Source organism: Lactuca sativa, chromosome 3 (assembly GCF_002870075.4).
Source record: "Lactuca sativa cultivar Salinas chromosome 3, Lsat_Salinas_v11, whole genome shotgun sequence".
In the NCBI taxonomy this organism is placed as follows: Eukaryota; Viridiplantae; Streptophyta; class Magnoliopsida; order Asterales; family Asteraceae; genus Lactuca; species Lactuca sativa.
Genome location: NC_056625.2, coordinates 271,238,119 through 271,264,040, shown reverse-complemented (window position 1 = coordinate 271,264,040; position 25,922 = coordinate 271,238,119). Strand labels below are relative to the sequence as shown.

Below are 25,922 nucleotides of genomic sequence, written 5' to 3'. Positions count from 1 at the left end.
TCAACAAACCGATCAAACAGATCACATAGCATATCATCATCCTAACCAGGATACCGACCTAACTAGTCACTAGCATAGGATCACCCTATATCTCAGGATACCGACCTCAACCAGGTCTCTAACATATACCACCCTAGCTACCAGGATGCATCATATCAAAGAAATATCATAACAACAAATACCTAGATCTCAATCCGATAAAAGGCCGGCCTTGGTGCCTTAGACCCTATTGATATAGTGAGGATAACTCACCTCGAAACTGCCGACTGAACAGATAACCCAAGCTACTCTGATCACTGATACGATCTCCACCACTGGAGAACCACCAAAACACTGAACTCAAAACAATATCCAACAATTACCAAAATGACCCTGGAAGTCAACTGGTCGACCGTTGGTCAAAGTCAAACTCAACCCCTGATTGACTCTACTCGCCGAGTCAACCCGATGACTTGCCGAGTCCCCATGCTCAGAACTTTCCCCAATCCGCAACTCAACTCGCCGAGTCCCCCCGAGACTCGCCGAGTCCAACAACTCCGAGTCCTTTCACACTCGACTCACCGAGTTAGCACTTGACTCACTGATTCACAGCTCAACCAGAATAAAGGATAGGACCTTACGACCAGACTCGCCGAGTCCAAGAACAGACTCGCCGAGTCCAAGGCTATCTTCAACCTACTCACCGAGTTGTTCGTCCAACTCGCCGAGTTCTAGAACATCTTCAAGCAACTCGCAGAGTACACCCTTGTGACTCGCCAAGTGCCTCTAGATCTCATTCCAAACAGAACCTTCCAGGCCATGCAATTGATCCAAAACGTAGATCTAGGCTCCTACAAACCATCCATCACGTAAAGTGGCAAACTTTATGTGAATCCAAAGAGATCTAGGCATTTTACACTTTAGGGTTTGGGTTTGGGACAAGATAGCTTCACAAATCACTTATCAACATGGACTTTATGCGATTTTGGACCATCACTACTCCAGATCTGAGGTAGCATCCTCAGATCCATCATCCAATCCCGAAATGACCCAAGAAATCATCCAAAAACGCCAAAAAAACCACCATGGATGACAATAAGGGAAAAAGAGTTCAAGAAGAGGATTCTTACCCCAAAGATGAGCCAAAACTGATGTAGACTTCAGATCCACAAGCCCTCTTGATGCTATCCACGAATTCCTCCCTCCAACTTCACTTCACAAATCCCTTCTTCCAAGCTTCAATCCTCTCAATAATGGAATTTCTCATGATTAGGGTTTTCTCTGGAACTCTCAGGGTTAATAGAGGCTGAAGAGAAGGCATAACATCCTTTAAATAGGGGGCAAACCCCGAAGATTAGGGTTTTCTTCACCCAGCACCAACTCGCCGAGTCCAGTCGCCGACTCGCCGAGTTGGCCACTTAACACGCGACCAAAGTCGCGACTCTACTCGTCGAGTCAACCCATGGACTCGCCGAGTTGCCCTTAAACATCTTCACTTTGAACCCTGAACTTGCACTCCTAAACTCGGGATGTTACAATTCTCCCCCACTTAAATTAGGCTTTGTCCTCAAAGCCTGCGACAACTCAACTCCAGAAATACTCCCGCAACGCACCACCTGGTCATTAACCAAACTAGGTTCCTCAAAGCACAACCATAGAAACCCGAAACTCACTTTTCCTTCCCGTGGTGTTCCGACCACCGCTTCAAGCCGGCCACCGGCTTCGACCTCTGATAACCACACTTATCAACTTAGTACTACCCACAATGCAACACTGCTCCAAATCACAACAATCACTTGGCCCATATGAGCTAGAAATAACCATGAACCACCATAATCCCTATCTGAGTCCATCTCTAACCACTCTAGGTTGACAGAAGGACACATCCTTCAGTCTTAGAACAACTCCCATGAGTTCCCTTCTTGCAATCACACGCACATGCTGAATTAGCCCTAGTACTCTCGGGTTGAGAAAACCCGACACACTGACGACACCTCCAAACATCCCCCCGGATGAATCACCATTACATACACAACTCCTTGATCAAAATCAAGCTGGGAGTCCAAGACTCCATCTCTGTATCCCTTCCGAGTCTCTTGGCTCTACACCCGCGGAATCCCTTCCGCGACCTCAGCAGACATCCCATCCGGATGTGATTCCATGCCACTGCCGCAATCATGCTGCTCAAAGACCATAATTGGATCACTCTAATCATAACTCTGCTCTACCGCTTTCACTTCTGTGAATTTACACTCCCTCTCGAAGTTACACTCCTCTCTCTTTTCTTTACCAAGGAAATCCACTTGGCCGCCTTGTCACTACGACAACTGCCACGGTGCTCGCTCAACGCTACATCACTCCTTTATAGCGTAACCGCTAACCATGAAACACATATGCTCTGAATCTGCCCGCAAGGACTCTCGAGTCCATGCACCCTCTCCACTAATCAAAATCAATACCCGGGACCAGACCTTCTAATGCTAACACATCGCAACAAACAAAATCCCTTTCCTTGAACCGGTCAAACGATACTTGCAGAGTCTTCAGCATGACCGCACCGCCTTACCAGGCCTTTCATCAATCTGGACCACTCTCAGAACCTTCAGCCAATCTGGACCCCCCTGCAGTGCCTTCAGTCTGGCTGAACCGCTCTACGAGCCTTCGGCCTGACTGGTATGCCTACCGGCCTTCAGTCTATCCGGACCGCTCAACCAGCATTCATCATTCCGAGTTATCTCTCTGGGAAATCCTCCCATGCATACTGTTCTAGCCCTCTAGGGGTTCCGAACTCTATCTCCATCACACAAACTCAAACCCGGCATGATCCCAGGCCCTCCCTAATCAGGTACCCTAGGACTTTATCTCACTGCGCACGCCTGCCATTTACTCATACCAGCTTATGCTCTTGGCTAACAGAACCCTACTGAATCCCATAAAGCTAAACAACCTTACATGCTCATCGATCTTCCGGAGAATTTTCCAATTCTCCCCCACTTATAGCGCTGACTATCAATCACTGGTCGCCATCACCGACCTCCCTCAACAACCTTACACAACACAACACCTACACGCGAACTGCGTCCCGCAAGCATAAACAACCTTCACAAAAATCCCATTTCCACACTGATAAACCCGAGCTCAAAAGAACTTAATCTGCAGTTAACCACTCGTCAGAAAGCAGATACTATCCGGCATTCATACCAACGCAAGATTCCCAGTAATAAACCCCACGAATGATAACCAATGAAATTCCCGTCACTAATCCATAACCATACCATAACTCTTGAAGAACAACAAATACCACACCGAAAACCACACAAAGAGACTAGCATATAAACAATACTCCATAATAATCACAAGATAATCAAGACATCAAGAAAGAAACATACCCGCAGCTGCATCCGGCACTACTCTGACCTCCTCTGCTGTAAGCTGAAAAGCACAACCCTGAGCCCTTGGGGGCTCCACTCCACCCAGACCTCCACCCGTGATCCTCAAAGTGGCTGGTGCTGGAGCCTGCACCGGTCCTGCAGCAAGCTATGGACAGTTGACCCTCAAGTACCCCACTTGATGACAATGATCACAAATCCTCAAATCCCGAACCGGCGCTAACTGCCGACAGTCCCTCGCATAGTGCCCCTCCTTTCCACACTTGCGGCATGCACCACCGGACCTACAAACTCCGGTGTGACCCCTCCCACACTTCCCACAAGCGTGGCTGCTCTAATCTCCCACCCTAGAATCAACAGTCTTAGACTGTTTCGGCGCTGGCTGCGACTACATCGGAGCTTGCCTCAGCTCACGTAACTGCAACTCAATCTCTAACTCACGCCCCCTGGCGGCCTCCTACAACTCCAACAAAGTCCCGCACCTCTCCGTAGACACAAACTGTCTGATATCCCTCTTGAGCATGCTCAGATATCGAGACATCTGAGCCTGCTCCAAAGCGATCTCAGGGCAGAACATTGCCCTCTCAGTGAACATTCTGGTGATCTCAGTCACCGACTCCGAACCCTGCTTCAGCTCAAGGAACTCCTGAGCTAATCTCTCTCTCTCAACCCGTGGAACATAACGAGTGCTGAACATCTCTCTAAACTGATCCCATGAAACCGCAGCCCTCTGCGCTTCCGAATATGACCCCGTGGTCAATCTCCACCAATCCTTCGCCCCGAGCCTCAACAGGTTCAGGGCACACCTCACCCTATGATCAGCAGGGCATGAACACGTGAAGAAACACCCCTCCACGTCCGATAACCATCTCATAGCAACAATCGGGTCCTGAACTCCATCAAAGGTGGGAGGCTTCGTATTATCGAAGTCCCGATACTGAAAACCCCGACCAACTCCTCCCCCTGCCGCTGCTACTGCCGCTGTAGCCGCCGCGGCAGCCGTCTCGGTGAGAGTTGCATAACGCTCATCAAAATACTTAACCATGGTGGTCTTGATCAACCCAACCAGTTCCGGCAACTCAGCCCGGAACAATGCAGCAACCTCATCATGCAGGATCTCACGAATCCTCGCATCCAACTCACATGTGCTCATTTGACCAACAACCTCGGGCGGTACTGACTCGCCCGGAAATCGCTCTCCTGCTGCTGATCCTGACCCGGATCCACTCCTAGCATGGCTCGGAATCTCCATACTGAAAAACACCACAAAAATCTCAGACACTTCCCACTAACCCGGGAACCAACTCTCCACCCAACCCTAGAGGTCATGGTTTCCCTGATACGCGTATGGGTCCTGTGCTTTCAGTAGTACGAACCCATACTACCTTCCACACCTACCCATATTTGTATGAAGTACTACCACAACACCCTAGTGAAAACATACGAAACAAGCGTTCAACCCTCACTACTAGAGGAACACTGGAAATCTCCCACAAGGAAACCCTAGGCTAACAGGCATCATAAATCAGGCAACATTATCATGAAATCCTGAAGATCCCTAGCCTAGCACTAGCATGTTGTTCTATCAATGCTCAAAAATAAATATCATGCATGGTATTTTGGGGTTACTTACTGGCTCCGGCTGATCATACCTCCGTGTCCTCCTTTACCCATTTTGAAAACCATTTTAAATTCTCTTTTGTAAACTCTCCTCGATTTGAGACTGGAGTTACACGAGTGTTCCTCCAATTCACTCAAACCAAGGCTCTGATACCAACTTGTAACGACCGAAAAAATCCAACATATTTAAACTTTTCAAAAACAACCCGATTTCATTAATTTATTACAAAAAGGTTTTCAATACAATTTATTTAAAGTATTCCCAGAATCACGTCACAACATAAACATGAGGAGCGGTACGATCACGCCTTCGCCTTGCCACGGTCACCTAAAGAACCTGAAAAACATAAAACCACAACTGTAAGCCCGAAAGCATAGTGAGATATCCCCAAAATACCAACCACATATAATATACACGCATAACATGCCATATCATATCCGTTCACAAAACAACCATGCACTTCGAGTCTACTGTGTGAATGGTCCGCCGCACCGGCCAACAGTCCACCTGGTCCACCCTCCGAGTCTAGCCATATACCTCGAGTCTGCAGTGTGATTGGTCCGTCCGCACCTGGCCTTCAGTCCACCTGGTCCACTCTCCGAATCTAGCCATATACATTGATTCTGCAGTGTGATTGGTCCGCCCGCACCGGTCCTTCAATCCACTTGGTCCACTCTCTGAGTCAACACTATGACTGGTTCGCCCGCACCGGGCCTTCAGTCGGCCTGGTCCACTCTCCGAGCCTCGGCACGTCTGGTCCGCCCTCTTGGGGCCTACAGCCTATCCAGACCGCTCGCTGGGCCTTCAGGACAACCGGTTCGCCCTGGGTATCTTGGCCTAATGCACAAAGTAGGACCCGCCTCAACCCAACTCCAGTCCAACAACCATGTGCACATAAACATACAATCATATAACAATTCACAGTCAACAAACCGATCAAACAGATCACATAGCATATCATCATCCTAACCAGGATACCGACCTAACCGGTCACTAGCATAGCATCACCCTATATCTCAGGATACCGACCTCAACCAGGTCTCTAACATATACCACCCTAGCTACTAGGATGCATCATATCAAAGAAATATCATAACAACAAATACCCGGATCTCATTCCGATAAAGGGCCGGCCTTGGTGCCTTAGACCCTATTGATAAAGTGAGGATAACTCACCTGGAAACTGCCGACTAAACAGTTGACCCAAGCTGCTCCGATCACTGATACGATCTGCACCACTGGAAAACCACCAAAACACTGAACTCAAAACAATATCCAACAATTACCAAAATGCCCCTAGAAGTCAACTGGTTGGCCCTTGGTCAAAGTCAAAGTCAACCCCTCACTGACTCTACTCGCCGAGTCAACCCGATGACTCGCCGAGTCCCCATGCTCAGAACTTTCCCCAATCCGCGACTCAACTCGGCGAGTCTCGGGGTGACTCGACAAGTTGAGTCGTAGATTGGGGAAAGTTCTGAGCATGGGGACTCGGCGAGTCGTCGGGTTGACTCGGCGAGTAGAGTCAGTCAGGGGTTGACTATGACTTTGACCAGGGGTCGACCAGTTGACTTCCAGGGGCATTTTTGTAATTGTTTGATATTGTTTTGAGTTTAGTGTTTTGGTGGTTGTCCAGTGGTGGAGATCGTATCAGTGATCGGAGCAGCTTGGGTTATCTTTTCAGTTGGCAGTTTTGAGGTGAGATATCCTCACTATATCAATAGGGTTTAAGGCACCAAGGCCGGCCCTTTATCGGATTGAGATCCGGGTATTTGTTGTTATGATATTTCCTTGATATGATGCATCCTGGTAGCTAGGGTGGTATATGTTAGAGACCTGGTTGAGGTAGGTATCCTGAGATATAGGGTGATGCTATGCTAGTGACCGGTTAGGTCGGTATCCTGGTTAGGATGATGATATGCTATGTGATCTATTTGATCGGTTTTTTGACTATGAATTGTTATAAGATTGTATGTTTATGTGCACATGGTTGTTGGACTGGAGTTGGGTTGAGGCGGGTCCTGCTTTGTGCTGTAGGCCAAGATACCCAGGGCGAACCGGTTGTCCCGAAGGCCCAGCGAGCGGTCCGGATAGGCTGTAGGCCCCAAGAGGGCGGACCAGACGTGCCGAGGCTCGGAGAGTGGACCAGGCCGGCTGAAGGCCCGGTGCAGGCGGACCAGTCATACTGTAGACTCAGAGAGTGGACCAAGTGGATTGAAGGCCCGGTGCGGTTGGACCAATCACACTGCAGACTCGATGTATGTGGCTAGATTCAGAGAGTCGACCATGTGGATTGAAGGCCCGGTGCGGGCAGACCAATCACACTGCAGACTCGAGGTATATGGCTAGACTCAGAGGGTGGACCAAGTGGACTATTGGCCGGTGCGGCGGACCAGTCACACAGTAGACCCGAAGTGCATGGCTGTTCTGTGAACGGATATGATATGGCATTTTATGCGTGTATATTATATGTGGTTGGTATTTTAGGGATATCTCACTAAGCTTTTGGGCTTAGAGTTGTGGTTTTATGTTTTTCAGGTTCTTCAGGTGACCGTGGCAAGGCGAAGGCGTGATCGTACCACTCCTCATGTTTATGTTGTGACGTGATTCTGGGAATACTCTAAATAAATTGTATTGAAAACCTTTTTGTAATAAATTAATGAAATCGGGTTGTTTTTAAAAAGTTTAAATTTGTTGGAATTTTTTGGTCGTTACAAGTTGGTATCAGAGCCTTGGTTTGAGTGAATTGGAGGAACACTCGTGTGACTCCAGTCTCAAATCGAGTCCAAAGCTATCTTCAACCTACTCGCCGAGTTGTTCTTCCAACTCGCCGAGTTCTAGAACATCTTCAAGCAACTCGCAGAGTACACCCTTGTGACTCGCCGAGTGCCTCTAGATCTCATTCCAAACAGAACCTTCTAGGCCATGCAATTGATTCAAAACATAGATCTAGCCTCCTACAAACCATCCATCACGTAAAGTGGCGAACTTTACGTGAATCCAAAGAGATCTAGGCATTTTACACTGTAGGGTTTGGGTTCGGGACAAGATAGCTTCACCAATCACTTATCAACATGGACTTTATGCGATTTTGGACCATCACTACCCCAGATCAGAGGTAGCATCCTCAGATCCATCTTCCAATGCCGAAATGACCCAAGAAATCACCCAAAAACCCCAAAACAACCACCATGGATGACAATAAGAGAAAAAGAGTTCAAGACAGAGGATTCTTACCCCAAAGATGAGCCTAAACTGATGTAGACTTCAGATCCACAAGCCCTCTTGATGCTATCCACGAATTCCTCCAACTTCTCTTCACAAATCCTTTCTTCCAAGCTTCAGTCCTCTCAATAATGGAATTTCTCACGATTAGGGTTTTCTCTGGAACTCTTAGGGTAAATAGAGGCTGAAGAAAAGGCATAACATCCTTTAAATAGGGGGCAAACCCCGAAGATTAGGGTTTTCTTCACCCAACACCAACTCGCTGAGTCCAGCCGCCGAATCGCCGAGTTGGCCACTTAACACGCGACCAAAGTCGCGACTCTACTAGCCGAGTCCACCCATGGACTCGCCAAGTTGCCCTTAAACATTTTCACTTTTAACCCTGAACTTGCACTCCTGAACTCGAGATGTTACAGAATTGTAAATATGTGATAGTTGCAAATTAGGGCAACGGATGCCCTATGGATAGGGTGGACGAATTCAAGGTGATAGGGCCTTAGAATTCATCCAAGGAGTTCGGAATGAACTCATGACAGTAGTCGGCGAGACCTAGAATTTGGCAAATTCTCGTAGGCATCTTCGATGCTGACCAATTCTCAACTGTTTCGATTTTTGGAAGAGTTCTCAAGAATTCACACATCACTAGTAGTGTGTCTTAGGAATTTGACACTTCAATTCCAAAACTCATATTCAGAGAACTTCTCGTAGGGATTGTCTAATCGTAATGTTTCCACGGTTTGGTGTAAATGCCTTTTAGTATTTCCTTCTTACTACGATAGTAGATAAGTAAGTCATTTACAAGGAGAATGACGAACCGATCCAACTAAGGATGACGTACCCTATTCATTAAGTTCATGAATACTACGGGCTCGTTGGTCTTATCCGAGGGGTATCACTACGGACTCGTAGCGTCCGCATCGAGTTTGGAAGGCTGTCCTCGGGACATCTTCCTCTGACACTCGTAACTGGCGATACTCGGATCTCAGACCCATCTTCGAAAGGTACATCGTTCCTTGCGGTTGGTCAACCAATTCATCTATGCGAGGTAGAGGATAATGATTTCTAATGGTAATCTTGTCGAGGTCTCCGTTAGTTGATGCACCTATGAAACAATTCGTCTACATTCTTGAAGAATAAGACCGGAGCTCTCTAGGGTGAGGAGCTTGGTCTTCCAGTTCTATGCTGAGTAGTCGTTAAGTTGTTCGTACGGTTCTTGCATCTCCGTAGGTGTTAGACTATAGGTCGATCTGGTTACAGGAGTCGTATTGGATTCTAAGTTCGTTCGCATGACGATGCGATTACTCGTAGTCTTAGGCAGTCTCCGTCCTTAGGTTCATATTAGAGGTCACACATGGTTCATCAATCACAGTCTCGTGTATACGAGTCGTATATAATTAAGATTGAAAAGGTAGTCGAATAAATGATTCTTCTTTAAGCTCACATCCAAACGAGGAAAAGAAGCTAAAGGGGAATCATCAATTCTAAAGTTGTAGAACCTCGATTATATACCACCGTTGTGTATACATTCTTCAGCGATAGATCAGCCATATGGGTCTTTGGATTGAACTTGACGTACTGTACGAGTGGTACTTCGGGGAGGTATGTTGAGGTTTCTTCAGAAAGGATAAGAAACATGAGGTACTCTATGCATGAGTACTTCGAAATTCTGAAATGACGGCTTCGCTAGAAAGGAGATTTCGGAGAAAGAGATATGTGTACGAAACTGGTATTGTGCGGATCGAATGGAATCAAGTTGTATGATAACTTTGGACTACTCAGAATAAGAGGCATTAGACTTAGATCCTAAGGACGTTACAGACAAAACACAACATTGCAATTTTTAATAGATTTATAGTACTTTAGATTAATGATAAGACTACAGTTGCGAACAAGGTATACAAAAAAGGCAAGTATACGCAGCACGAGGGTCCTTTTGACTAATGGTATCTCGCAAAAGATAAGACTCAAAATGCACTAGTTTTAAACAGTTTACGGGTCTGTTACACGAAATACCTTAATTACTTTAATGTGGGTCCGAAGTAGTCTCTCCTGCGGTAGTGATCCTTAGTGTCTTCTCGTCTACGCAGGAGTTCTTTGTTATTGGGCAATCCTTTTTGAGGTGTCCTATCTCTCCGCATTGGTGACATATCTGGCTTGTACTAGCATCGGTGGTGGAAATGAGGTGTCGAGTCAGAGTTATGTGGACACGGGTGTTTTCTTTGTTCATCCATTTTGAAAATTTCCTTTTATAGGGTCCGGTTTTACCACAACCATCTTGTGTAGGGCTGACCCGATGTCAGGGACTTGAGAAATGGGTCGTGTCGGTGCTCCAAAGCTACGGGCATGGTGCCCTAATTTATGGAAATTGCAGCATTGCATTCCATGACAAGCCCCATTATGATGAAAGCTACACTTGTTACACTTCGGAAGTTTCCCCTGTATGGTCTGATCAATACTGAAATGGAAGGAGTTCCCACTTGTTGATGTTGCATGGCAAGTCTTTGGGATCGCTTGCGCTTCTTTCGAGCTAGGCGATTTCGTTTCTTCTTCTCGGTTTTACGGTTTTGCAACTTCGTGACTATTGTCATTTGTTGGCTTCCCCGATCGGTACAAAAATCGGGATTGTCAACTCCTTTGCCTGTCTTGTTTGTGTTGTCAAAGCTGAGGTGTGCAAGGAAAGCTGTCACGGCAGCTGTTACCGTGGCTTGTAACATAGCGGCGTTGATATGAAGGATAGGGGTTTCGTTGTTCGGCTGACTATTCCCGGATGATGACATGGTTCTGTTATACAAATGAAAAGGAGTTTGTGAGCTACTATGGTTGAACCTAGATGTATTTCGATCGTTCATGTAAAGTATATAATTATGTTCTCGAGGGCTTAACCTACATCCTATGATGTAGTCCTAGTAAAGAGTAGAAGTATGCTCATAGAATGGTCACAAGACGTTTGCCGTCTAAACCAGGGTACCATTGGTTGGTGAATAACATGATCCAACATTTGAAAGAGAATTGGGAATGATTCCGGAGTTAGATCACCATAGTCCAAGAACTTGACTAGATGGGGTTTCAAATATACACCAATGAGAGTTTGATGAAAGTAATTGAACAAGAGCGACACAGAAATTAGCCGAATGTCAATATCATCGATGTTTAGGATGTAATAAGTTTGGGAAAATTAACCTTGTAGTAGGTCTTACATCATTTCCTGAGTAGAAAAAGTGTTTGACAGCATAGAGGCCTAACTAAAAGTACTTACAGTATAAGGTAGTCACATAGAAAAGTGCTACACGGAGCACAGATAAGAACACGGTTCTTTAACACAAATAAGGAAAGTAAAGCATCTCCTACTGGCGAAGGTCGCCCCTATGGTGAACCCTTAGTTCAGCTAGTTGATGTTCCATATCAAGCAGGTATCTTTCGTACACCCTTTGGCGTACTCGGAGCTCTATGACTTCGGCTCGTGTTTCAGCTAATACTTGTAGCAGGGCCTCGTGGTCTCTCTCAGACCTCTCACGAGCATTTCAACGCTATTGGTGTGGATCGCATGCATTCCTGCATTGGCATTAACCACTGCGTTGTTAGCTTAATGTCTAAGTGCATAACTATAATTGGTAAGACTTGACCCGACCCGACATGGTCCATTTGGGTTGCATGGCATCATGCATTTGGATAGACTATAATGAGAGAATTAACACTTAAGGTTTGTTAATATTGATGGGTTTTAGCCATAAGAACTTTCCTATGTGCGCATGCAAAACCCTAATGCTTGGATCTAGGCTTTCTAATAAACATGCTTTGAATCCAAGACTTCTAATGACTAATTAGGTTAAATAACAACCACTACTAGAAAAAAGGCCTTTTACGACGCTCATTGCGTGTCGTAAAACGCTCAGACGACGCGCAAATGCGTGTCAAGGAAGGCCCTGTCATAAAGAGAGACGACGCGCTTTTGCGCGTCGTCTATAGACGACGCGCATTTACGACGCGCATTTATGACGCGCATTTACGACGCACGGTTACGACACGCAATGCGTATCAAGGAAGGCCCTATCATAAAGGAAGACGATACGCATTCGCGTGTCGTAACCTTACGACGCGCGTGTTAATGACACGCAATGCGTATCAAGAAAGCCTCTGTCAAGAAAGGCCATGTCATAAATGAAGATGACACGCATGTTTGCGTATCATAATTTTAAATGTTAAAAAAAATATTTTTTATAGATTTACTAATTTTCAAATTAAATTTGCATTTAATGCCTCACAATATAAAATAAAATATCATATACAAAAAATATAATCCATTTCATAAAATTTAATGTCTTACAATTCTATTTGTTACAATATATAAATTTACATGATGTGTAGTGGAACAAACAATGAGATACGCATACAATGGAGATGGATAACAAGACATCAAAAAGGAAAAAGAAGGGCAAAAAAGTAAAATACGAGGCCACGCATGAGAAGCTCAACTACTTTAGCAGCAAATGTGTTACGTGCAGCATCCTTGCTAGCCTGAGAATGAGATGCATATCAAAATATCAAAGCTGTTAAGTAACTAGTTCCTTTTGTTTACTTTCCCAAATATTTTTTAAACATCATTTATCCGTACAGCACTCAAAGTAAGAAGACATACCTCACCCCTTATCAGCAATGGGTTTCTTCCCTCATCAATTAGGACATAATCAAGTTCATCAACTATTGCAAAATGCAATGGTTTTGGCTTGATAAACATTGTGCTATTATTAATCCAAGAGACACTTCAAATGAAATCTGCCTTAGTAATTAGTATTAGTATGAAAAATGTGGTAATACCATCTCATAACAAGTTGCAATTACAGTGTAACACCCAGATTTCCAAAAATAAAATTTTTATTTAATTAATCAATTTAATATTAAAGACACTTGTTTAAAATCGTATTCACATTCGAATTACAAAACATGGTTTCATTTTCATTATAATAGAAGACCAGGATCCTCCAAAACACAACTCTTTCTTCGGTGTGTACAATCGAACCGTTGCCATCCCGCGTTACTGTAAGAACCTGAAACAACGTAACATAAACGACGTAAGCACGAAGCTTAGTGAGTTCCCCAATATACCTTACGCACATACGCCTTCCGGCCCGGATCTTTCGATCCACATAATATCGCCTTCCGGCCCGGATCTTTCGATCCATATAACTTTGCCTTCCGGCCCGGATCTTTCGATCCACATAACATCGCCTTCCGGCCCGGATCTTCCGATCCATATAACGTTGCCTTCCGGCCCGGACCTTTCGGTCCACAAGATAATCGCCTTCCGGCCCATACACATATATAACACATTATACAAATACTCTAACACATAAAGCACATATATCACATATCATACCTGACCTTTCTGTCACATAATACCTTGCCTTCCGGCCCATATATAAACATGTATAACACGCGTAGCAGCTAACTTTCCATTCATAGCATATAAACATAACACACAACATACTTGACCTTCCGGTCACACAATCAAACCATCATATATCATACCTGACCTTTCTGTCACAAAATACCTTGCCTTCCGGCCCATATATAAGCATGTATATCACGGGTAGCAGCTAACTTTCCATTTATAGCATATAACATAACACATAGCATACCTGACCTTTCGGTCACACAATCAAACCCTTCCGGGTGAGGTATAGTGAGAAGACTCACCTCGTAGTACGCAGGCTATAACCTCTTCGAGCTACTCGCACACAATCCGCTAGTCCGCAGGTTCCCTATAATACCACAGCCTTAGTTAATGATCTTATCAAACAAGGCAACTGACCCCCTCTGAGATATATACAGGTCAACGGTCAATCTTGACTGGACTCGTCGAGTGCAAAGGGTAACTCGACGAGTATAAGCATCCTGACACCACTCGCCGAGTCTGAAGAACGACTCGACGAGTCCCAGTAGATCTTCAAGCTACTCGCCGAGTCTGAAGAACAACTCGGCGAGTTTCAGTGAATCTTCAAGCTACTCGCCGAGTCTGATCATCCGACTCGGCGAGTCCACGCCATGCAGTCAATCGAACTGCTTCCTGAGATACGTATATTCCCGAAAAACACACTAATGGGACTTCTGGACCTCTAATCATCCTATTACCAGGGTATAAACTTTTGTATAACAACATAACAATCCATCTAGACTCCAAATGGGTTTCACAAACCCTAAATCCATGCACACATTCACATAACAGGAAATAATCCGAAAGATTACCTGAATCATGCACTCTCAGTGTCCCCAAGCCTCAAAACGTGATTCCCTTGCTGTCCCATTAGCCATAACCTTCTCCTTCTTGGACCATAACTTCCTCAAATCACCAATGATCTTCAAACCTTGTTCTGGATGCCCACAACCGATTTAGGATCCTTCTCAGTCGGCCAAAAGGCGAACAATGGAGGCATAAGATCCCTTAAATACTTCCCAACCCGAACGGCTAGGGTTTTCCACCGAACAGCGTCGACTCGCCGAGTCCATACCTGGACTCGTCGAGTCTAGTCGCGAACCCGCGACCAACTCTGCGACCCTACTCGGCGAGTCTGGCTCCAACTCGCCGAGTCTCTCCTTTAAAACACCCCAAATTGCAATTTAACAATACTTGAGATTTTGGGCTGTTACAACTCTCCCCCACTAGAATTAGACTTCGCCCTCGAAGTCTCACCCTGAAAATAGTTCTGGATGTTGCTCCCGCATCACACGTTTCGGCTTCCCTAAACACTTCCGATATCTTCCGAGGTCGCTACTAAACCAATACCAGAGGTACCTCCTTGTTCCTCAGAACCTTGATCTTCCGATCTCCGACGGCCACTGGCCTCTCGACGTAACACAGGCTCACATCCACCTAATCGTTCTCTAGTAGAACCACTGCTGACTCATCCGCTATACACCTCTTCAACTGCGACACCTACCAGTGTCATGGATCCGTCCCAATTCCGTTGACAGCTCCAAACGATAGGCCACCCTTCCTACCTTCGCACCTTCACGAAAAGACCCGACATACCGGGGCCCCCCATTTACCCCTCTTCCTAAATCGAAGCACCCCGTCAGAAATACGAAGTCGCTGACCTGAATCACATGCTCGTAACGGCGTCTGCCTGCATAACTTTCCTGATAACTCTAACGATCACTAACTCTCTTTAACCTGCTGAGTCTGCTTCGTCAACTAAATACGAACTCTGAACTGCTCATCACTCTTTGTAAACGGAAATTACCCAAGATGCACTCTGCTCCAAATCTCAACGATCACTCAGCCCATAAGGGTTAGGAAACCCTGAACCACCGGATCTCCGATCCAAAGCCCACTTTGCTCATTCCGGACCGACTGAGAGATCCGTTCTCCCTCTCAGATCAACTCTCACAAGTTCCCTCTCACCAACACATACACATACTGAACTAGTCCCAACACCCGCAGGTGGAAAGACCCGATACACTGATGATATCCTCGAACATCTTTCAAGATGAACCACTACATCCACCCTAAACTCTGATCAGATTCACACTGAAAATTTAAAATTTTCTCTCTCCATGCATCCCTGCTGAGCCTCAACAGACATCCCAACCGGATGGGTTCCTACTCCACTGCCGCGAACACGATGCTCAGAACCATACTCGAAGTACTCTAACCATAACTCTGCTCTGCAGCTTTCACTTTCGTGAACTTGCACCCCCTTCGGAGTTACATACCCTCCTCTTTTCCTTTTCCACGGAACTCTCTTGAACATAATGCCACTCCAACCGGTGCCACGGTGCTCGCCCCAAGCGACACCACCCTTTTTGCATAACTGCCATTCACATACTCTGGTTCTCATTACAGGGGCTCTCAATCCCACGCACTCTCTCCACTCATCAAAATCACTGCCTCCGCTAAACAAGATCAACAACCCAGGGCCAGACCTTCCAATGCAATCACACTGCAACATACGTGATCCGCAAATCTCAACTAATCCAGCAATACCAACAGAGTCTCCAGTATGACTGGACCGACTCTCATAACACATACTAGCCACTCGAGGCTATATCTCTGTGGGTATGTACACCCAACTCTGCGAACCCTCAGGTTCTAACTCTGGGAACCTTCCGGTTCCAGCTCTAGAAACATGCACAACATAATCCCGTGGGATTAATGCAGTACAACCAACACGTACCTCAAACGTACCAATACTCTGATCGCAAAATTCCGTTTACTTACTCAAGCTCGATCCCGACCTCCTCTCAGGCCTCCACAATCAAATGCCCTAGGTCTGTATCTCGCCCTGCATATCCAACACTCGCTCTCGTCGGCCTATACTTTGCGCTGACAAACACTGCTGAATCCCAACAGCTAAGCACCCTTACATATTCATCGATCTCCCGGAGAATTTTACAATTCTCCCCCACTAAGCACTGACTAACTGCCACCGATCGTCATTAACGACCTTTCAGAACCATCCTGCACAAAGAGAACATTTACCCACTGACTGCTTCCCACAAGCGTAAGCAACCCTCAGCAAAACACATCTCCTCCCTGCTCAATCCGCTCAAAAGAATCCGATCTTTCAATTATCCACTCCACAACTGCAGATACTACCCGTCATTCAACCCAGTGTCGCACCTCCACTATCAACCCTCACGAACGATGACCAACGGAATTCCCAAGCAATAACCCATAACCAAACCCACAACCTGCCAAAGGTTGAATATCGCATCGAAAACCGCACAAAGTTACCGGCACTAAAACACCAGACTATAACCATACCAAACCATCAGGGAACAACGAATGCCAAAACGAAACCTGAGGCACCAATCCATAACCATGCCAATCCCGCGAAACAACGAATACCGCATCGAAATCCACACTACCAGCACAAACAATATGCCACAATCAACGCAAGCTAATCAAGACATCAAGACAACATCATACCCGCAGCTGCCCCCGGCACTGCTCCGTCTCCCTCTGCCGCAAGCCGATAAGCACAACCCTGAGCCCTTGGGCTCTACTCCATCCTGTCCTCCTCCTGAACTCCTCAAGGTGGCCGGTGCTAGAGCCTGCACCGATCCTGCAAAAGCTGTGGACAGTTGACCCTCAAATGTCCAACCTGCCGACACTGATAACAAATCCTGGAATCCCGAATTGGCACTGACTGCCGACACCCCGTGCACCATGCCCCTCCTTTCCGCACTCGCGGCATGCACCATTGGGCCAACAAGCTCTGGTGCCATCTCTCTCACACTTCCCACAAGTGTGACCGCTCTGATCCCCCATTTCAACGTCTACGGTTCTGAACCGTTTCGGCGCCGACTGCGACTGCATCGGGGCCTGTCCCAGCTCACGCAACTGCAACTTAACCTCTAACTCACGCCACATGGCGGCCTTCTGCAACTCCAACAGGGTCTCGCACCTCCGCGCAGACACGAACTGTCTGATACCCCCTTGACCTTACCCGAATATCGGGCATCTGAGCCTGCTCCGAAGCGAACTCAGGGCAAAACATCGCCCTCACAACAAACATCCCGGTGCTCTTAGTCACCGACTCCAAATCCTGCCTCAGCTTAACGAACTTCCGAGCCAATTTCTCCTGTTCATCCCGCGGAACATAGCGAGTACTGAACATCCCTCTGAATTGATCCCATGAAACCGCAGCCCTCTGCGCATCAAAAAATGACCTCGTGGACAATCTCCACTAATCCTTCGCCCCGAGCCTCAACAGGTTCAGAGCACACCCCACCCTCTGATCAGTAGGGCATAAACTCGTGGAGAAACACCCCTCCATGTCTGATAACCATCTCATAGCAACAATCGAGTCCTGAACTCCATCGAATGTGGGAGGCTTCGCATAATAGAAGTCCCGATACTAAAAACCCCGACTAGTCCCTTTCTTTGCCGTTGCTACAGCCGCTGCAACCGCCGCGGCAGCCGTCTCTGCGAAAGCCGCATATCGCTCATCAAACTACTTCAATCATAGTGGTCCTGATCGACCCAAACAATTCTGGCGACTCAGCCCGCAACAATGCAGCAACCTCATCACGCCGGATCTCGCGAATCCTCGCATCCCGCTCGCTCGTGCTCGTCCGATCAATAACCGGATAACAAGATAGCCACAAGCATCACCCACTACGAACCATGGTACTCATCCCATGACATCCCTCCTCAACATGCTTCGGTGTATGGTACCTGAACCATAGCACCACTCCTCAATCTGCTCCAATGTGTAGCACTCGAGCCACAACATCTACCTCAAACTGTTCCGATGTATGGTGCCCTGACCATGACATCACTCTGTATCCGATCCGATGCATGGTATCCGAACCATAACATCACCCCTCAATCTGTTCCTTAGGACCTTCAGAATGCCCCCTGTATCAAGTATGGGTCCTCTGCTTTCAGTAGTACGGGCCCATACTACCTGCCACATCTACCCATACTTTCCACACGGACCATCCCAGAGTTCCTAAGTAGCTGATAAACCTGCTCTTTCACCCATCTCATCGCGCGTGCTCGCTTTCCAGCGAAATCCTCTACTCTACCAGCGCACTCATCTGGCTAGGCTTACTTCCTAGTCCCCTCCGCCGTCCTCCCACTTCTTTGCTATCAGCTGCTGAAGAGTTCCCAATGATGCCAGCCCTCTACCTCCTGAGTATCGTCATACTCACTTAGTAGCTGACTCCCATCATCGACAACTCCACAAAGCACAAAGCAAGCAGCATTCGAGCATTGAAGCATACATAGGACTCCCCATCTGTGGTAGCTCCACCTTCTCGGCTCATCCTCGGAAGTACCTCTGTACCCCGTAGCTTTACCCCTTGTGCGTTCTAACTAGATACTCTCACTCATCACATACACACAAAAGCATAACGCACATATAACAGCAAACCCTAGACTAAGGCATCACAAATCAGGCCACTCTAGTCCTAAGATGTGAAATACCTAGCCTATCTCTAGCATGCATTAATATCTCATAAAGTGCATAATAGATATTTCATAATACAGAAGTAAGGGTATTTTGGGAAATCACCGTTTGGCTCTGGCTGATTGTACACACTGCTCTTTCTTGCTTCCTCTTTGAACTCTTATTCACTTTTAGAAAACCATTTATTTGGAAAACTTTTTCTTACTTCCTCAGTTTGAGTCCAGATTTACCCGTAGGCGCGTCCGAATCCCTCAAACCAAGGCTCTGATACCAATTTGTAACACCCAGATTTCCAAAAACAAAATTTTTATTTAATTAATCAATTTAATATTAAAGACACTTGTTTAAAATCGTATTCACATTCGAATTACAAAACATGGTTTCATTTTCATTATAATAGAAGACCAGGATCCTCCAAAACACAACTCTTTCTTCGGTGTGTACAATCGAACCGTTGCCATCCCGCGTTACTGTAAGAACCTGAAACAACGTAACATAAACGACGTAAGCACGAAGCTTAGTGAGTTCCCCAATATACCTTACGCACATACGCCTTCCGGCCCGGATCTTTCGATCCACATAATATCGCCTTCCGGCCCGGATCTTTCGATCCACATAACTTTGCCTTCCGGCCCGGATCTTTCGATCCACATAACATCGCCTTCCGGCCCGGATCTTCCGATCCATATAACGTTGCCTTCCGGCCCGGACCTTTCGGTCCACAAGATAATCGCCTTCCGGCCCAAACACATATATAACACATAATACAAATACTCTAACACATAAAGCACATATATCACATATCATACCTGACCTTTCTGTCACATAATACCTTGCCTTCCGGCCCATATATAAACATGTATAACACGCGTATTAGCTAACTTTCCATTCATAGCATATAAACATAACACACAACATACTTGACCTTCCGGTCACACAATCAAACCATCATATATCATACCTGACCTTTCTGTCACAAAATACCTTGCCTTCCGGCCCATATATAAGCATGTATATCACGCGTAGCAGCTAACTTTCCATTTATAGCATATAACATAACACATAGCATACCTGACCTTCCGGTCACACAATCAAACCCTTCCGGGTGAGGTATAGTGAGAAGACTCACCTCGTAGTACGCAGGCTATAACCTCTTCGAGCTACTCGCACACAATCCGCTAGTCCGCAGGTTCCCTATAATACCACAGCCTTAGTTAATGATCTTATCAAACAAGGCAACTGACCCCCTCTGAGATATATACAGGTCAACGGTCAATCTTGACTGGACTCGTCGAGTGCAAAGGGTAACTCGACGAGTATAAGCATCCTGACACCACTCGCCGAGTCTGAAGAACGACTCGACGAGTCCCAGTAGATCTTCAAGCTACTCGCCGAGTCTGAAGAACAACTCGGCGAGTTTCAGTGAATCTTCAAGCTACTCGCCGAGTCTGATCATCCGACTCAGCGAGTCCACGCCATGCAGTCAATCGAACTGCTTCCTGAGATACGTATATTCCCGAAAAACACACTAATGGGACTTCTGGACCTCTAATCATCCTATTACCAGGGTATAAACTTTTGTATAACAACATAACAATCCATCTAGACTCCAAATGGGTTTCACAAACCCTAAATCCATGCACACATTCACATAACAGGAAATAATCCGAAAGATTACCTGAATCATGCACTCTCAGTGTCCCCAAGCCTCAAAACGTGATTCCCTTGCTGTCCCATTAGCCATAACCTTCTCCTTCTTGGACCATAACTTCCTCAAATCACTAATGATCTTCAAACCTTGTTCTGGATGCCCACAACCGATTTAGGATCCTTCTCAGTCGGCCAAAAGGCGAACAATGGAGGCATAAGATCCCTTAAATACTTCCCAACCCGAACGGCTAGGGTTTTCCACCGAACAGCGTCGACTCGCCGAGTCCATACCTGGACTCGTCGAGTCCAGTCGCGAACCCGCGACCAACTCTGCGACCCTACTCGGCGAGTCTGGCTCCAACTCGCCGAGTCTCTCCTTTAAAACACCCCAAATTGCAATTTAACAATACTTGAGATTTTGGGCTGTTACATACAGACGATAAAATCCCAACAAGCATCTACAGTGAAAACATATTAATCCAAGGGCAAATATGTAATTTTATATTCATGTCTAAAAAAAAGCATACCATGGAATAAGCAGCATACGGGAAGTCTGAAACTCCATAATGCAAACCATCAACAATAAAAGCAAAAGCATTCAAAGGCTGACTAGCACTCACAAACTTTTTTCACAAAATCAAAACGCATCATAAATATATATATATATATATATATATATATATATATATATATATATATACATATATATATGTATATATATATATGTATATATATATATATATATATATATATATATATATATATATATATATATGTATATTGAAATGAACACATGCCATTATGGTGAAAAGAATCTACTCTCTAAGGTGCGATAATCTTTCTAGGATTGAAATGAACACATGCCATTATGCAATGACTTTTTACTAACAAGAATTATGCAAGTAGTCATGTTTCAAATTGTTGCAATTAATTCACAAATTTTGGCATTTGCATAGATTTGTAACAAGTCCATTTCGTTGCATAAATTGGTAAAAAAACAAATGTCAACATAAATTATAAGAAAGCCATTGGTAAAATAAAGTTGTAGTTGCAGAATATGCATTTAAATCTAAATAAAATAAGTATAGAAACAAAAATCATGCAGATTAAGTAAACTTTAAACTTGATATAAAAAAACAAGATGTAAGATCAGTGAGAATCATGACAAGAATTGCCTCTTTTCCAAATAAAAATCGTCTTTATTCTTTGGAGTCAAATTTGTTGATGGATTTATCAATTTCTCCCCAGTATGGTTAAAAGATTTAGTCAAGCTAGAGTTGTAATATATACAGTTTAGTAAGAGCATGCAATTACAAAGCTGTCAATGCAATATAAAATAACAAAAACAAAATGGCATCAGATATGGTTCATGAATGTAAGAAAAGATAAGTACTTTCACCTAGAAAACTGTCGACCATATAGTCAGCTGTCCCGAAATGCGGCTAAGCAGCCATACAGTCAGCTGCCTAAGAATGATAGAATCAGAAGGCGGCTATGGTAAGAGAACTGGAATATTACCCACTTAAATGAAGCATCATTAATTGCATTACAGAACATATATTCTTAAAACTACATCATCAAGAAGAAAGAGAGTGTACACCAAACTGAAGTTTATCAAGAACAGTGACCATGCTTTGAAACAGAACAAACTTAGATCACATAGTCTATTCATTCAAAAGGGTTTAATTTTACCCATTAATTAATCTCATTAAGTTAAAACAAAAAACCCCTTTGTATAAATTGCTACAAACACTACTGGAAAATAGCTAATGTAGTACACCACATCTAATGCGGTTGTAATAAAAATTCGTATTATAACTGGGTAATGTTAATCTAAGACGGGCATATAATACGGTTAATACCGTAAGAATGGGAATAGAATACAGGGATTTATGAATGTTATTAGCTTGAAATCTAATACAGCTAAAACCTAGATCTAGTACGGCTCAATTTGAAATCAAGTACAGAGCTATCCATTTTCTAATACAACTCATTTATAGATTGCATAACCATTGCGACCGTCAACCTAGCAATACTGATTTGGGCATCTGCATAGAGGTAATTCTTAAAGTATTTGTAGGACACTAGTAATTGAAGGGACAAAAGCAAATTAATAATATAATAATTTAAAGTTCTTGAAAGAAAAAAATAATTAGAATGTTGTAAACCTGGTTGGTCATATTCCAGGTCAAACTTGAGGAATTCTTCCATGCTCTTCAACTCCTAACTGGGCTTGTTAAAAGCAACAACCCACATGGATTACAACACACACAAGAAATCGATGAGAGACAATAATATGAAAAAAGAATTATTTTGAAGTAACATGTTGATAAAAAAAATTACAATTCTTATTCATTCTTTTGACCTAAAAGTCAAAATTGAATGGAATGTTCCCATTTTGCCCGCGTTCCCTTCTTCATACTTGTTTTGGTTGCATTTTGCAGAGATTGATCATTTAGTCACATGAGGGGACAACAGGTTTTTGACATCATTATATATGGTGATAGTTGTTTCAAGAGATTGATATTGTCAAAATGAGTGGATATATTAATAGTGCTCTTGTGTTGAATACATCAATCCCTGTTAGTGGAAGGAGTTTGACAATAACTTTGCAGCTTGTAAAAGGTAGTCATACCATAATCAGTGCCATAGAGATCTTTGAAATTGTCAGAGATGAGGCCAAAACATTATTAATGAAGGTACTTTTAAAACATTTCTTGGAATTTGAAGCTTTGAAAAGGATTCTTATGAAGTTAAAATTATTTCTTTATGTTGTAGTAAAAGCTTTGCAGAAATTGAACCATTCATTTCAGTTGGAATGGTGATCTATGTGTTCCGCAACAGCATCCATGGAGTGGAATTGGGTGATGAATAAGGCTGGAATGCAATCAGGAATGAATTGCAGGAATGGGGGATGTGACATCAAGTACGGTTGTTTGTGGTGTATTAGATGCTATAATATGGTGTATTAGATTCTTTTATGGGATGGTTGTAAATAGATAGGATACATATAGAGTACGGTTAAATAGCCGTACTCTATTAGGCATGGAATCTAATACACCCCTCTACTAATACGCCCTCTATGTATGTACTATATTCATACTTTCAACCGTATTATATTATACTTTTTCTAGTAGTGAAATTATACCTTTTATAATGCCATCAATATTTTTTTGTGTCATTCGTTCATGAACCTGTAACATAAACAATAAGTTTAGATTTTTTTCCAAATATATTTGACAGATAACAAACCTTCTTAATGATGAAAATAATTCTTATGAAAGTTTTCTAGCCTCTTCAATTGAAGTTTCATTAGCTCTAACTTCATGTTCGACCATGTAAATGATAACTTTAAGGATACTCCACAAAAAAATATGTGAAAAAAGAGATTTACTGTTAGATTCCTATGATCCATTCGTATGTGTTTCTCTCAATCTTGCAATATAAGTTTGAATCAAATGATTTAACAATGACCAAAACAAAACTGACATTTCAACAAACACTTTTAGGGCACAATTCATATCAATCATAACCAAAGAATTTAATAACTTACCGTATTTGTGGAGTCCCAGAACACCATGAACATCTTCAAGAAACCAAACCCAAACAAATATCCAACCTAAAAAAGTGTTAGTGGTGGTGGCTGGCAGATTCCTTGATGTACATTGGTGGCGAGGGTGTGAGGTTGTGGTCTTGATACGTTGGGAATGATGTTGTGGTGGTTTTTTCCCAGAGGGAGGAAGGGACGTCAGCTGTCCCGCACCACCGTGGATGCCAACTGGCCCGACATCAGTGATCTGAGCAGATCGGAAAAATGTAAAGAGGGAATGATCCTAGGACAGGTTTCATTGAGCAATTTGATGCATGTGAATGAGAAATGAAGAACTCACAGAATATAAGATAAAAAAAGATATTAGTTGTAAGCAATCAATTTTTCAATATTAGGGCTCAAACCTACCTGAATAGTAACTTGGTATGACGGAGGGTCTTTCAAGAAGAAAGAAGCGAGCATCAGGTGGTTTAAAATTGAGGTCCGTGGTGGAGGCGTGAATAAGAAGAAGAGACCTACAGGATAGTCGACAAAATACATAAGTAAAACAGAGTACATGGGAGGTGTCCACTGGAGATGGAGTAGCATCCGACGAGACCAAGAGGCTCCCATTGTTTTCATCGATTAGACCTCCACCCAAACCTTTCCTCCCTCCGTTTATTTCAGCGAAACCAGACAAGAAACCGACTCACTTACCCCACTTTCTACCGATGACGGAGTCTAAGAAGCCAAGGAAAGCTCACCAAGAACCGATAATTACCTCCTCCTCCTCACGAATAGATCGATCATCCTGATCTACTAGTCGCTACTTGCCCTGCTCCATCGGACAAGTTGAGTCCCCTCCCTACGTGTAATCTGATGGCGACAAGGAAGAACAACCAAGGAGACCGTCGGAGCGCCTTCCCCCTAGCTGTGGCAGACAAGGGAAGCATCGCTGCTTCTCCCTTCTCCTTTTTTTTCAAATCGATCCCGCACTAAAGGTGTTTCCCCTTTCTCGATTGATTGCATCATCGAGCCACCATGGTTGCTTGCGTTCCCATCTTCCTTGCTCGATAGATGAACCACGGCCACCGGACCAAAACTCCCGCTACTTTCGTTATTCTAATTCCCCTTTTTCGGTTTATCTGTGGGGAATAAGAAATAAACAAGAATCAAGATTTGCATTCTTAATATTGAGACTTGAGAGTATAATACTGAATTAGGGCTTTTTCTGACAAGTTCAACATCGAGTGGGAGATATGGTGGTTCCAGTGGGTAGAAGTAAATGAGCTTTGATCGATGTCAACGAACGGGGAAGAATCGGTGGCGGCGGTCGGAGTGCAAGGGAAAGACGCAAGCAACACTCGATGTAGGGAGGCGGAGGATGACTGGAGAAGATTTTTGTGGTCAAAGAACATACCCAAAGCTAAAGAGGGGAAACAAGGAAGGAAGGCGGGTTTTCTAATTTTTTTATTTCCTTTTTCCCGCTGCTAGTTGTTGAAGAGCGCGTTTGTAAAATTATAAAGCGACATTTCTAGACGATACGCCTTTAACATAAGCGCCCTCCGTGTTTTTTTTGTGAGACACTAATTCTAGGGCACGCAAAAATGCGCGTCCAA

The 25,922-nt window shown here is 44.4% G+C and overlaps 1 protein-coding gene and 1 long non-coding RNA gene across 4 annotated transcripts; both read right to left on the bottom strand.

Annotated features, from left to right (window-relative positions):
• Positions 1 to 19,425: 19,425 nt before the first annotated feature.
• On the bottom strand, positions 19,426 to 21,398 carry LOC128133091 (uncharacterized). The gene is made up of 4 exons (XR_008231287.1): positions 21,302 to 21,398; positions 20,803 to 21,232; positions 20,254 to 20,318; positions 19,426 to 19,604 (listed from the first exon to the last, which is right to left on the bottom strand). It is a non-coding gene; the product is annotated as an uncharacterized LOC128133091 (long non-coding RNA).
• Positions 21,399 to 21,587: 189 nt separating this feature from the next.
• LOC111902537 (uncharacterized) lies at positions 21,588 to 25,709 on the bottom strand. Of its 3 annotated transcripts, none has more exons than XR_008231139.1 (3): positions 24,328 to 24,713; positions 22,943 to 23,968; positions 21,588 to 22,240 (listed from the first exon to the last, which is right to left on the bottom strand). XR_008231139.1 is itself a non-coding variant. In XM_052769575.1 (3 exons), exons 1-3 carry the CDS (start codon positions 24,943 to 24,945, stop codon positions 23,961 to 23,963), a joined length of 501 nt encoding a protein of 166 aa, XP_052625535.1. In that variant the 5' UTR covers positions 24,946 to 25,709; the 3' UTR covers positions 23,879 to 23,960. The 3 variants fall into 3 exon arrangements, 2 of the variants coding, with proteins under 2 accessions (XP_052625535.1, XP_052625536.1); XM_052769575.1 differs by lacking the exon at positions 21,588 to 22,240 and adding an exon at positions 24,733 to 25,709 and having other exon boundaries at positions 23,879 to 23,968; positions 24,328 to 24,607; XM_052769576.1 differs by lacking the exon at positions 21,588 to 22,240 and adding an exon at positions 24,733 to 25,709 and having other exon boundaries at positions 23,879 to 23,968; positions 24,328 to 24,571.
• Positions 25,710 to 25,922: the final 213 nt, after the last annotated feature.